This window comes from Aspergillus wentii (genome assembly GCF_001890725.1).
Source record: "Aspergillus wentii DTO 134E9 unplaced genomic scaffold ASPWEscaffold_3, whole genome shotgun sequence".
In the NCBI taxonomy this organism is placed as follows: domain Eukaryota; kingdom Fungi; phylum Ascomycota; class Eurotiomycetes; order Eurotiales; family Aspergillaceae; genus Aspergillus; species Aspergillus wentii.
The window spans coordinates 1,786,398-1,799,153 of record NW_024467834.1 but is presented as its reverse complement, the minus strand read 5'-3'; the positions used below and the strand labels follow the sequence as shown (position 1 = coordinate 1,799,153).

The 12,756-nt window shown below is 47.4% G+C and overlaps 8 protein-coding genes across 8 annotated transcripts; 4 read left to right on the top strand and 4 right to left on the bottom strand.

Moving 5' to 3' along the window:
* Positions 1 to 30: 30 nt before the first annotated feature.
* On the bottom strand, positions 31 to 1,249 carry ASPWEDRAFT_436878 (uncharacterized protein). Its single transcript, XM_040836082.1, has 3 exons — positions 807 to 1,249; positions 514 to 759; positions 31 to 464 (listed from the first exon to the last, which is right to left on the bottom strand). Exons 1-3 carry the CDS (start codon positions 1,051 to 1,053, stop codon positions 67 to 69), a joined length of 891 nt encoding a protein of 296 aa, XP_040690637.1. The 5' UTR covers positions 1,054 to 1,249; the 3' UTR covers positions 31 to 66.
* ASPWEDRAFT_38621 (uncharacterized protein) lies at positions 1,121 to 3,463 on the bottom strand. Its single transcript, XM_040834918.1, has 2 exons — positions 3,159 to 3,463; positions 1,121 to 3,107 (listed from the first exon to the last, which is right to left on the bottom strand). The coding sequence occupies exon 2, from the start codon at positions 3,036 to 3,038 to the stop codon at positions 1,446 to 1,448; it is 1,593 nt and encodes a 530-aa protein (XP_040690636.1). The 5' UTR covers positions 3,039 to 3,107; positions 3,159 to 3,463; the 3' UTR covers positions 1,121 to 1,445.
* A 198-nt stretch (positions 3,464 to 3,661) lies between these two features.
* On the top strand, positions 3,662 to 4,798 carry ASPWEDRAFT_26394 (uncharacterized protein; the record flags this gene model as incomplete). Its single annotated transcript, XM_040832847.1, has 2 exons — positions 3,662 to 3,715; positions 3,761 to 4,798. The coding sequence occupies 2 exons, from the start codon at positions 3,662 to 3,664 to the stop codon at positions 4,796 to 4,798; spliced, it is 1,092 nt and encodes a 363-aa protein (XP_040690635.1).
* A 303-nt stretch (positions 4,799 to 5,101) lies between these two features.
* Positions 5,102 to 5,934, top strand: ASPWEDRAFT_436824 (nuclear transport factor 2 family protein). The gene is made up of 2 exons (XM_040836078.1): positions 5,102 to 5,375; positions 5,423 to 5,934. The coding sequence occupies exon 2, from the start codon at positions 5,451 to 5,453 to the stop codon at positions 5,898 to 5,900; it is 450 nt and encodes a 149-aa protein (XP_040690634.1). The 5' UTR covers positions 5,102 to 5,375; positions 5,423 to 5,450; the 3' UTR covers positions 5,901 to 5,934.
* Positions 5,935 to 6,423: 489 nt separating this feature from the next.
* On the top strand, positions 6,424 to 7,819 carry ASPWEDRAFT_38619 (uncharacterized protein). Its single transcript, XM_040834917.1, has 2 exons — positions 6,424 to 6,746; positions 6,797 to 7,819. The coding sequence occupies exons 1-2, from the start codon at positions 6,613 to 6,615 to the stop codon at positions 7,608 to 7,610; spliced, it is 948 nt and encodes a 315-aa protein (XP_040690633.1). The 5' UTR covers positions 6,424 to 6,612; the 3' UTR covers positions 7,611 to 7,819.
* Positions 7,820 to 7,953: 134 nt separating this feature from the next.
* On the top strand, positions 7,954 to 9,423 carry ASPWEDRAFT_38618 (uncharacterized protein). The gene has a single exon (XM_040834916.1). It carries the CDS (start codon positions 7,966 to 7,968, stop codon positions 9,064 to 9,066), a length of 1,101 nt encoding a protein of 366 aa, XP_040690632.1. The 5' UTR covers positions 7,954 to 7,965; the 3' UTR covers positions 9,067 to 9,423.
* ASPWEDRAFT_50336 (SDR family oxidoreductase) lies at positions 9,123 to 10,256 on the bottom strand (the record flags this gene model as incomplete). The annotated part of the gene is made up of 3 exons (XM_040837418.1): positions 9,123 to 9,431; positions 9,476 to 9,678; positions 9,725 to 10,256. The coding sequence occupies 3 exons, from the start codon at positions 10,254 to 10,256 to the stop codon at positions 9,123 to 9,125; spliced, it is 1,044 nt and encodes a 347-aa protein (XP_040690631.1).
* A 326-nt stretch (positions 10,257 to 10,582) lies between these two features.
* On the bottom strand, positions 10,583 to 12,236 carry ASPWEDRAFT_38616 (uncharacterized protein). The gene has a single exon (XM_040834915.1). It carries the CDS (start codon positions 11,955 to 11,957, stop codon positions 10,818 to 10,820), a length of 1,140 nt encoding a protein of 379 aa, XP_040690630.1. The 5' UTR covers positions 11,958 to 12,236; the 3' UTR covers positions 10,583 to 10,817.
* Between the last annotated feature and the right edge of the window lie 520 nt (positions 12,237 to 12,756).

The window sequence follows — 12,756 nt, the reverse complement described above, 5'->3', positions numbered from 1 at the left end:
TACCGGTATCAGCATACATAGATTCTATATTCATCAGCTGTATAATGAGCATAATAATACATGTTGTTAATTAACAGGAAGCTCGGACGGCGGCCCCGGCACCGTCCTCACTTGTCTGGCAGTATTCTCCATCTCAACCGCAACAGCACCAGCATGCAATTCCAGATGGTTCGCCGGTGTCTCCATCTCGCTCGGTCCGGTGTTCTTCACCTCTTCCTCTTGCGGGATTCGCTCGTGGTGTTGTTTCTGTCCTCTCCGTCGGAGGATAACCCAGACAACACCCGCGATGACGAGTATACCACCCACGCCAACACCGACACCAATCCCAGCCTTGGCTCCGGTTGATAATCCCGATGACTCTGACTCCTCCCAGGGTGTGTAAAATAGCGGACGCGATAGTTTCAGGGTATCGTTTTTTGATGAGTTGGGCTGCGTGTTACATGCCGTTTCGAGGTTTAACAAAACTGCGCTGTCAGTATCAATTCATATCAAAAGTAATGACGATATACTCACAGTTAGAAAGCGTAACAGACCCCGGCACGCCCCCTAAACACGACGCACAAGACCCAACATTCTTCCCAAACGCACTACCATTCCACTTGCAGTAATCATACTGTCCCACTGCATTATTTGTATTCACATTCCAACCATGTTCGAGGACGTCTTGTATACCCGAGCAGTTGGACTGGCATTGCGGCCATGCGGATGTTTGTGTTGAGTGTTCGAAGAGACAGTACTGGACTGTCCATTGTTGGTTGACTGAGACTGTTAGCATATCATTGACATCGTATCATATGGACGCATACATAGAAAATAGTAGAGGTCATTCTCTGTAGGCGATTTATATGTTGTGCTGTTACTCTCGCACTCGAGACACTCCTTCATTATGCGCCCTGTCTTGGTGCTGTTGTATTGCTCGTCCACGCAGATGAGATCCCCAGGACCGGTATTTCCGCCTCCATTACAGACTGATCGACATGGTAGCTGTTGTGTGTTTGCTATTCCTCGTATCGGCGTCCATAATGTGGAAAGAAGAAAAAGTACCCGCAACATGGTGACTTCGACACCGTTGCTAAGTATGCAGGAAGTGAAGTAAAATTGTTTAAACCTGTAGAAAAAAGCGGGAATATTAATCCTTTTCACTGCTACGTCGGTTTCATCAAGAACAGACCCTTCACCCGTTCCTCCCAAATGACGGCACTAGCTGGATCCTACTGGCTGTGACCAACCAATGAGAGACTGTAGCATAGATGAGATCGTCCATCCGGACATTTGCAGCCCCAAATATACCGAATTTAGCTTCATGCAACACGTTGGGTGGTTCTTATTCGATGAGATATGCCGTGTTGTGGCTGTGACGGTTGTCGATCGCTGTGAATACGATGTGGGGTATAAACTCTTATAAAGTCTCTCTGCTCCGATACACAATCGACAAGGTGTGAGTTCTAATAATACAATCTTCCTTTTCTTAGCGGACTGACGTTGGCTTCATTGCCAAAGGTTATCTTTGCCTGTATGCCGTCATCCTCCATATACCCCAGTCTGACCCGGTCATTGGCAATCGCTTCGGCTCGGTCGTCTGCATCTAATGGAGTCTTGTGCAAAGGCATATTCTCATTTCTGTACGTCAAGCCCATAACGGGATCGAAGATATTCGGGGCCATCGTGGCAAATCGCAGAGAGAGACCGACCATCGCTATTCCCAAGAGAAGAACTGTTGATATGACGAGAAGAATAACCCAGACATAATTTGGCCGGTAAACCTCGGTATGCCGCGTCAGCGTGGCATTGGTGGACGCTGCGATAAAGGGCGTGTTAAACTCAATGGCAAGACCTTCGCGGATGGGCCCAGCCTCCAATGTCAAGGCATTGGCGGAGAATACCGTGAGACCATCTGCGGGGATGTGATCCGGACCGTACGAGGACAGGTTGGTTGACAGGTCGCCGGCAAAGCCAGTCGGGCACATAAAGACCTGCAGCGCCGTGTTCAGCATAACGGATGCTCGCGCGGAAAACAGCTCCGGGCTGACAGAAGACAGGTTGACGGATCCATCTCCATAAGACCAATCCTCGGTTGTCTCGAGGGGGAGAGTGTCTGAATTGTTGAGAAACAACTCGGAGGTGCTGGCCCCGACAATCACGCTGTCGGCGCCGGTATATTGTTGGCTTGCTTTGGAAATCATGTCCAAGACGACAGTTGCCCAGTAGTCGAAGCTGGTGTAATTTCCACTGCGGTGGTCGGTCGTTGAGGGGCGTATCTTGGTCGCAGCACAGTTACCCTCAATACATTCGATGAACGTCTCTACCGGTCGTTGGGTAACCGGACAGGCCACCTGTGACCGTCCGGGCAGTCCACTAGAAGTAAATTGAATGCTTCGTGGTTGGGTATAAGTCGCATTCGCCTGCTCTGCGTCTGTAAGACCAGGAGCAGGAGGGCCAAGCAAGGCGTTGGTTCGCACAACCTTGACGTTGCCATCGCTGCAGCCAGGACATGTCACATTCATACTCATATTGAAGTCAGACATATCGGCAATATCTATGAACTCGGCCTGTGGGCATGAAACCTCCACATAAGTCGTTTCAACCGTGAACTGCATCCTTGCTGCGTGGAGATCAGACAGCCCAACAATCGGAAGACCCAAAAGCGACGAGTATTCCTCTGGCCGAGAAGCGTTTTTGGCGATGTGAAACCGACCTTCCGAATCCGTATGGGATGAATTTGCCTTTGGCAGTCGTGGAATCTTGACGTTTCCCCACTGATCCAATGGTCGTATCTTGATGTTTGTGCTCTGCATCAGGCCCGTCATATAGACGTCTCGCATTGACAACGGGTAAGCACCGTCGTGATCAACTCCTATCCATGTATATGCGAAGAGATTCCCCAGAGGGCCACTGTCCCAGTACCGCAGACCTTCGGTGGCCACGTCGGTCGAGTTGGTTCGATACATCAGTCTCAGCGATCCCTGGCCGCCGAGTGGTGACATGGCCCAAACATCCCATACAGCCTGATGATACCGTCGGATTAGTCCAATTGGCATTGATTCTAATCCAGACTGTTCTATTTTTCTCACGTGTTCTCGACATATCACCTCTTGATCCCAGTCAGCCCATCGAAGAACATATTATATCGTTGGAGATTCACGGACGCTTTCGCTTGTGTAACCCCAAACCCCTCTTATGTCCGATTCGAGGAAAATAAGAATTGATAGGCTTCGAATAAATTTTCCAGTCGACTATAAATCTAAGCGGTATAAATTATGCACTTTGCCAGGTCCCAGACCTAGACTGATATGCAGGAGTCGTATTCAAGTAAGGCCATATAGAAACTGTACAGTCTGTCAAACCGCTGTCGCAAAAATCCACCTTCAGTAAATCAATATTGTGGAAAGTCCACAATGCATTATACGAGTCAGAGCTTTCAAATTAAAACATATAGTGAGACACAGCATTAAAAACACCAAAATACTTTACATCATCTTAATTGACTTGGAAGTGGCTGTACTTTTGTTGCTTTTATATCCGCCCAAATCACCTGACTGCATACACGTCGGGCACCCTGGCACAGCCTTGCCACTTCAGCCTCATTTCACCCGCCTTTGGTGATAGCAAAGAACAACAGAACTCTGTGGATGAGCTGTCATATAAACCTAAGCCAAATAAAATGGCGGGCCTGATCAACCTTTTCCCTCAATATTACCAGCAGACCCTCGACAAGGTAAGTTATACGGTTGAGTAATTTAACCAATATTAACAATTCAAGATCATATCCATTCAGTCGGCAATGCTAGACCTTAAAGTTCCAAATATATCACTTGATCTGGCTGGCATTGTTTCGCTGGCCGATCTATCCACAATCGCCCATCGAACGGCACTTACAGGCGATGCAACCTTGCTCGATGCCTTCATCCTTTGTCCGGGCCTTCATCTGCAGCAACGCGCCACAGAGGTCCATGGCAATGAGTATCCAGCCGTGGCTGCCATGACCACTGGGTATGCCTTTCGCGTAGAGAACCCGGCAACAGTGTACTATCTTCAGCAGGTCGGTCGAACAGGACAATTGACTACGCTGTCAGTTACTAGTATTAAAAATCGCACGCGAGCTCAGCGTGGCATGGCAAAACTATTCTCTGGATACACGGCAAATCCGATGGTTGTCATACCATATTTCCTTGCTGTGGGCGGTACGTTGACGACACTCGTCTTGCTCATCCTTACCGAGGATGTATGGGGACTTGTCGTCATTCTTCTCCTAATGCTAAGCCGCCTCATTCATATCTTCCTCATCCGAAACCGAAATCATGAAGGCTGGAAGGGCGCCAAAGAGCCCGGTGTGAATGGTGATCTCCTCGTTCTGCTCAGTCAAGACCGCTGGGTCCGAATCCGGGGACGGGTGGATGACCTCAAAGCTGTCACTTCTGGAAATTGGCTGCGTGAAATGAATGCAGTTGAGAGTGCCTTGGCTGGATTTGCAACGATTCTCGTCTATTTCACCGCTGCCCTGGCTAGCAATGCCAAACAGACAGGCAAGATATTGCTTACGATTCTGTTAATCTCATCTGCAGGCTTGCTGGGGGTGGTGAATATGTCAACAAGAGTCATGCAAATGCATGGGAATATCATCAAGGTCGATGGTCCTCGCAAGGAGTATACTCGACGTCTTGATCTGGCAAAGGAATTGGTCAAGGAGAGTGGCCGGACGGATTGGGCTCTACGATTGGGGATGATTAACACCGCTTCCCAGGTTCAAGATGTTCAGCCGGATGAAAAAGCCATGGAGGCTTCTGAAGTGATCATGTAATTGCCTTGAGATATCCTACACTCGTATATCTTGCCTGATCTGCTGGTAGACCGGTGCTTATTATAAAATTGCAAAGAGGGTTCCACAAGTTGAGTTTGCGTCTGTCATGGCTGGTATCTTTTGGGAATGCCGGGTTCAGCTTGCAGAGGATGGAGACAAACCATGGGAGGAGAGGAGGGATGAGGCACAGGCAGTTCTCGATCAGAGTTTAAATTCCCCGACTATGTGGCTTCCCAGGCGTGTTCCGTTGCGGTTTGTAAGGCAGTGCTAGTTTGTTGTAGGACAGGATTCTAATATTTAACAGGGCTATTAGACTGCTTTCGCTGTACTGATGACTTGAGCACCAAGGTGCGCTATTTCCAGGCCTATGAGAACGCACAATGATTTACCACCAAGAATATCGCCGGAGATACGCTGTAAATACGACGGAGATAAGCTGATATGCCGGAGATGCAAGAGTAACTAGTATGTCCTGGGGAGAAGGCATCTCGAATATATAAATTGGACCTCGTTGGCTATAGAAATCAAACTGTGCTGACCTCCCCTATGCATCTGATATCACCATCTCCCTCATAAGGTATGCAGGAAAGACCAAGCAGACGTAATGGATCTGACTCATTATAGTAACAGTAACAATAGCCTCAATATCAAAATGACAACTTCAGACCACGAACTCATCCGAAACGCTATCGCCTACTTCCCAATAGCGGTTGACAAGGGAAATTACGAACTACTTTCCAAAGCATTCACAACCGATGCCGTCATAAAGTACCCAGAGCCGATAGGCACCCTCACCGGCCTCGTCGAGATAATCCAACGGACAAAGGCTTTTCTGACTAACATGAAGACGCATCATGCTTTGACAACCCAGGCTATTGAGCTTACAAGTGAGAACACTGCGACTGCAACGACCTACTGTATGGCGGGACATTTTGGCACTGGGGATTATGAGGGCAAGCAGTTGACGGGATGGGCTGATTTCAACGATAAGTTGGTGAAAGGGGAATTTGATGGTGAGCAAGGATGGAGAATTGTGGAGCGTGTTGTGGATTTCCATGTTCCTCATACTGGTGATCGGTCTCTTTTTGGGTGGGATGGTTAGTCAGTTTAAGAGACTGGGAATGATAATCAGTTGATACATTATTTGAAATCAAGAGATAGAAAGTTTATCATAGATAGTGATGCTTGACAGTCGTGGGAACATATTTTTGATAATGCACTACCACAATGAATATATCATCACAGTGGCTCCTAATATTCCAAAACATAAAGCCAAATAGCCTTTCTGAATGGTAGGCTCCTAGGAAAATAAATCTAAAGATAATACGTGGTTTTATTGGAGTACCGTTTTCTAGCTGGGAGTACAGTACTGTTGGTATTGTGTTGATAGCCTCGCCAGGTGAGGGGAACCTTGTCTAGTCTAGACAACTGTTTTGCGAGACATGCATGAACACACAAGTAGATTAGTTCAGCTATTCTGAATGGCTGTGCATGTGCCAGCCTTGCGGTGTACACCACCAAGTATGCAAAGACGCTGCGGCAGCTACGCCAACAGCTGAGCTTTCAATGGATCAGATAATAGGTAGAGTAAGGCACCCAATCGAGTTCAAACAGCTCACACACCTGATCCATTGGCGTCATCTTTATGATCTCGAGTCAGGAGTGTATGGCGATTGGTTGTTGACTATCTCGACAGCTCATCTATGCATTTACCCCTCTTCATATCAGTATCATAAATGCCCCCATCTCTTAACTGCGAGAATACAGGTGGCTGATCGTAATTCGACCCCCCTCCCCATATCCTGGTTTGTGAAATGGCTGGGAAAAAGAAGAAAGGAAAGAAGAACAGCAATTCTATTCCAATTGGTACTTCTCCCAAGCCCGAGGAGATTCAGTTTGCAGAAATGGCCGATCCTCCTATTGAAGAGTACTCTCAACCAACGACTTCGTAAGGCATTCACTTTATGATCATGTCTACCTCACTGCTAACCGTGATAGTCCCTACCAAAGCCAGACCATCTTCCTTCTTATCGGACAAAACCAGCGACGTTTCACGATACCAGAATGCTATTTGAAGCCGTACCATTTGCTATTACCAGCAACGAACTTTTTTCCTCCCACAACTCTTTATCTGCGAGAAGTAGATGAAGACATTGGCCATACTCTTGTTCACTATCTGTGTACCGGAAACTATGAAACACTCCATCGCGAGCCCACACCCGAGACACCTCGACGTCTGACCGAGTTTCGCCGTAGTGTGCTGGTGTACACCGTCGCAAATACATTCGAGATCCATGGCCTCAAAGGTCTCGCTGAAACCTACATCAAGAAATTTGACAAAGGTGTTCCTATTGTAGATATCCTGGCTACAGCAAGAGGGGTTTTTCCAAAGCTCCAAAGCGATGTCCGGTTTATCGACTATTTGAAAGACAAATTGGCTGCAGCTTATCAGAAGGACACGCAGTTCTTTATGGCCGATGGCTTTATCGATTTGCTGGGTGGGGAAACGTCTTTCGATAGGTTCCTTACACGGAGCAGCCATATGATATGCGCTGCTAGGACGGAAGCTCTAGAAAAGGAACTTTACCCCATCAAGGAAGACAAATTCGATGAGCAAGCAGACGTAAAGTGGGTGGAAATCCGTGATGTTGCCTATGATAAAGCTATTCCAGCTGAAGAGCGTGACAAATTTGATGACGAGGCTATCACGAAGCAAGATGAACATTCCGATTATGAGCTCGAGAAAAAGGAACTTGAATACCTTGACGACGAACGTGATAAGGAACCTAGGGAACCTTTTGAAGAGTTTTGAAAAGGGTTTCTTTGATATCGTTATTCCAATGCATATTTCCGTATTATCAAGTCGCTACTAGGAGATGTAACTAATTGTAACCCCGGTAAAATATTACTAGCTACATCGAGGGCCTAAAGTATGACAAATGCAGATGCAAAATGACTGCGGCAGCAAGATTTTAATATAATGAGTAGGCAACAGTCTCGTTCAGCTGTCTTGTTCGTGGCTCAGCGCATCATTATTACGTGGCGTTGGTCTGGATCCCACAAGGCTGGCGGCTACCAAACACCATATAATGACGAGGTAGCTGGCTCCCTTAAACGTCGATTTTCAACTTCTATCATCAACCCTCATCCTATGTTGATGATCCAAAATGCCTTTCTGTTTCTGCCGGCGTTATTTTAGCAACGACAACGCCCTATCCCAGCACAAGACAGCAAAACACCACATCCATGGCTGTATGTACTGCGATAAGAAACTCAAAACAGCCGAGGGAGTAGAACAACACATCCTGGCGATGGGCCATATTTCCTGCGATGGATGTGGCCAGTTTTTCTCATCTACTGCCAATCTTACGCTGCACCAAGAGGTGACGGGCCACTGCTACTGCGGTGAATGCGACAAATTTTTCATCGACAGTCAAGCGCTGAACCAGCATATGAATTCCCCTCGGCATATCGGCCAGTTCCACTGCTGCGACTGCGATCGGGACTTTGTTAATGAGAATGCTCTGAATCAGCATTTGAGAGACAAGGTTCATGTTATCGACCGAGGAGCAGATCTAAGATGCAAAGATTGTGACCGTGAATTTGGAGATGAGAGGGCGCTGCAGCAACACCGGGACTCAATCGTTCATCGTCCGATTAGCAACATCAAATGCATCGCACCCGGATGTAACCGCAAATTCAAGAGTCCGTCATCCATGTTGCATCATCTTGAGAGTGGAGGTTGTCGATCTGGGCTGAATAGACATGACATTGATTTGTTGATTCGTGAGAACGATGTGGATGGAATCATCACCAGTCCGGATGAACTCAATATCAGTTTCATCGAGGGCAGCAGTGGGACATCCACGCCAGGAGAAGCCGTTTACACACCATCCAGTTCATCCTACGGCGACACTCCTTCTGACAGCGACTCTGATTCTCTTATCGGCGCACTGGAGAAGAAATCCGGTATCCGCTGCTACAAATGCCCACAGAGCACGAGGGTATTCGGGTCTTATCAAGCACTACAACAGCATCTCGATTCTCCTGCACATGCTAGTATCATCTATCACTGTCCAATATCGCTTCTGCCTGGCATATCCTCTTCTTCGAAATTGAGAAAATCATTCTCTACATTGAGTGGACTTGCGCAGCATTTAGAAAGTGGTGCATGCAAAGATGGACTGAGTATGCTGCGCGTCACGGCACGATACGTAGAGGATAGATTGAAGGAGATGGGATGGAAGGGGAGTCTTCTTATTCGCTAATGTCCAGTATCTCACTGTTTGTCGGTGTTATATTCGTTTTCTAGGAATTATACTCTCTATACTCCACCATTTTCATTCTTCTCAATCTCCAGCAACTGCCGTCCAAGATCTGCCACTGTTTCTTCCAAGTCCCTAAATTCCACTCCAAGTATCTTTCTGACCCTGGAATTATCACACGTGTACGCACCCGGAGGTAGAGAGCTAACCCCAGTCTTACCAAGTGGCACACGCTCATCCAGTTCACCAAAGTTCGTTCTCAAAACATCGCAAACATCCTGAAAGCTGAACTGGCTTGCGCAGGCAATGAAGCGCTTATTTCCTGCCTCCGGTACAAGCATCGCCTGGACTTGGATGTTTGCAAAGTCCTGGTACGTCAGTAATGGTATTATAGAGAGTACGATCAACATACCCGCACGTCAATATACGTATGCACAGGAATATACGGCACAGGCGCATCTTTGCCGGACTGAGTGCACAACCTCCACAATCTGAAATTCGACTCGTTCAAATCCTTGATACTCGAGATGGAGTGGCGCAGTGGTCCAAACGTGGCCGGTGGACACAGTGTCACCAGGTCGAAATTTGGTTTTTCTTCGTCCATGAATTTCCAGGCTACACAAGTCAGTATGGAACCCCCATCGGCACAGATTGAACATACCAGCCTGCTCTGCAAACTTCTTACTCGCCCTGTACGCCTTGGACTGGTCGCCATTCACAGCCTCTTCCCATTCAATCGGATTCCAGTCATCCTCTGTAAGATCCTGTGGAGGATCAGACGTAAGAAGATCGTAGTTGACAACACTCGCGCAGCTGCTGGTATATATAACCCTTTTCACACTGGGTGCATGCCCCTTTACAGCATTCAGGAGATTTAATGTTCCTTTAATTGCTGGATCCAAGAATTCGAGATTACTCTCCACAGTACCGTAGATGAATGGAGATGCAGTATGGATGACCGTGTCGAATGACGAGTTGGTTAATACTTCGTCAAACGCACCCGGTGCGACAATGTCTGGTATTATGGAGATGTCGATTTGCGATTTCTGGGTGGAAAAGTCGTTTAATATTTTATCTCCTTTGGATTTAGATCGAACAGGACAGCAGACGGTGAAGCCACGGTCGAGGAGTTGAGCGAGGATGTGGGATCCAATGAAGCCATTGCCGCCGGTGAGGAGGATGTGATGGGCCATTTTATGCGGTTGTCTATGGTTAAGAAGTAAGATTAAACCAAGAACAAAGAGTTATCATATCCTGCTTTATATCTTGGATATCGATTCTGTTGAAAATTCGATACAGGTGTACCTGATGAACTCGGTCAAATCAGGGCATTTCCAACATGCGCAATCCATAAGGATTACGCTACTGCACTATTAGTGTTGATAGTACATTCCTCCAATTCTTATTTCCGATACTAGCTCACTAGAGAAATACTTGTTAATTCCGGTGATGGGCATACAGGATTTGGACCCCTGTTGGTTGACTCGGATTTTGTGGTGATAGTTGCTTAACTCCGTGATGTTGATGCTATTCAATTATTTGGCTTCTCAACTCTATCTTAATCTATAATACAGATAATATGGCGAGTACCAAGCTTTCCAGCCTTCTTAGGAGATACTGGCAAGGTTGTAAATGCATACTGGAAGGTTGTTGGCCAGTCCTAGATAAAGTTGTCGAGGTATGATGTTGCTCCACCCTATGAATGGGATTCTGTAGATATATCAATATGCAATCTATTCTATCACTACTATACATCAGTCTATATGCAATGATGATCCATCGTCTAATCGAAGATTCTCTTTTAGAATATACCACATATCCCCCAGTAACCTCCTCCGACAAGCCACCACCTCATCTCCATCCTCCGTCGCCAGATTCTGCGAATCCCACGAGGCCAGATTGTCTGATATGACATGCAGATATCCGAATGAAATATGCAACTCCCGACAAACGCGTATCATATTCCCGACCTCACAGTCGACCCAATCTGCCTTTTCGCCCCAGTTCAGCAGCCATTCCCGGGATTCGACGAGTGGTGATGAGACTGTCACGCTGTTTCCCGATATAGCTGTCGTGGTGAGACCGGATGTGGGAATGGTGATGGCATTGTCCCATTGTATGAGTTCCTTGTCGAACCATGTCTCGTCTCCGGTGACGATTACGTGGTTTGGTTTATCTCGAGGGTGTAATGAGCCTGCCTTGCCGATATATATGATCCGAGATACATGATTCAGCGAGTGTAAAGCCCGGACAAGATACTCGGTGATATCCCCCCATAGACTGACGACACATGCGAGAAATGCAATGCTTGTTCCATCTTTATTCTGCATTTTCCGCCATGCAAAGATTTGACCATCGTCACTTCCACTCTCCCATCCGGATTCATCAGAAACGAAATCCTCAATCGACCCGACTACCACCGTATGCACACGCCCCATAGCCTGCAGGTTCGACTTGATAAAAACATCCAAACACTCCTCTCTCTCCGGCAGGACATACTCAACAACCGTCCCACTTCCATCCCCCAGATGACTCGCGATCAGCATCGCATAATGTCGCACGTAATCTCGCCCAGGGAAACAATTAATCTCCAGCGTTTCATCGTCGACAACGGTGGCGGTTGGTCTGTGCCGATTGCAGCGCTTGTCCATCTCCGTCGGGGAAATGTGCGTATTGGGCCCGGTTCTTTTGTAGTTTCCCTTGACGATAATGCGAGACCATGGCTTTAGCAGTATTGTTGGATGGATTTTGCCTGCTATATATGCTTTTGTGGAGGCGCACATGGTGTGGTTTTGGATGTCGATTGCCATCTGCACGGTTGGCGGGTGTGCATCTTGTGGGTGGTCATGTTGGGCGGAGGATTTGAAGACCCCGTTAATCATGGCGCGGAGCATGTGGTGTATGTTAAACGGTTACTCTCTACTGTTGACAGTTGAATCTGATATCTGATGATATTGAGGGAATGAGGGGGAGGCTGGACCAATTCATGTGATCCATTTTGCATGGCCATTCGACGCAGTGATTGGCTGGCTGGCTGATGTCCACTGCAGCCTAATCGGGTATGGCGAAGCGCTGCGCAGCCAGGAAGAAGAATTCCGTCAACAGTTCGGAATTGTCGCACGAGGAAGATTAGCCTGGAACGATGCAACCGTGTGTGATGGCAGGATTGATGAAGATCAGATCATGCCCATGTTTGCAAGTGCGTGTGTATACCGGACACCGTGTGCATAACTCACCCGGGTGATGATAGCCCATCAAGATAGCCTCAGTCGAGTGGTTTAACCTCAATAACCCAGTCCACGTCACGCACTACCACTATGCCCCATTGTCATTGGTGGATACATCCTCAACACCATGCATGAAGTCCGGGCTTCAGCCTCAGCGCCTAACGATGAACGCCCCTGTTCGCCCTGAAATCCTCTTTAAGAGGTGGGCTTCTGGCATCTTGGCTCTGGCAAAATGGCGCAGTTTTTCGAACCCGCTGCCAAAATGACTGATTCTTCAAGTGGGGAGGGATTTGTGCTGTATCGACAGAAGCGCATTCGGCATTGGAGATTGGATGAGACCGTGGATCATGATGAACCGATAACAAAGGCTTACATGACGGTGGATGAGCTGTTATCGCGAGATGTAAGCTTCTATCCAAGTCAAATGAGCATGCCTAATTATCTAGGTCATCGAAGAACCAGGAAC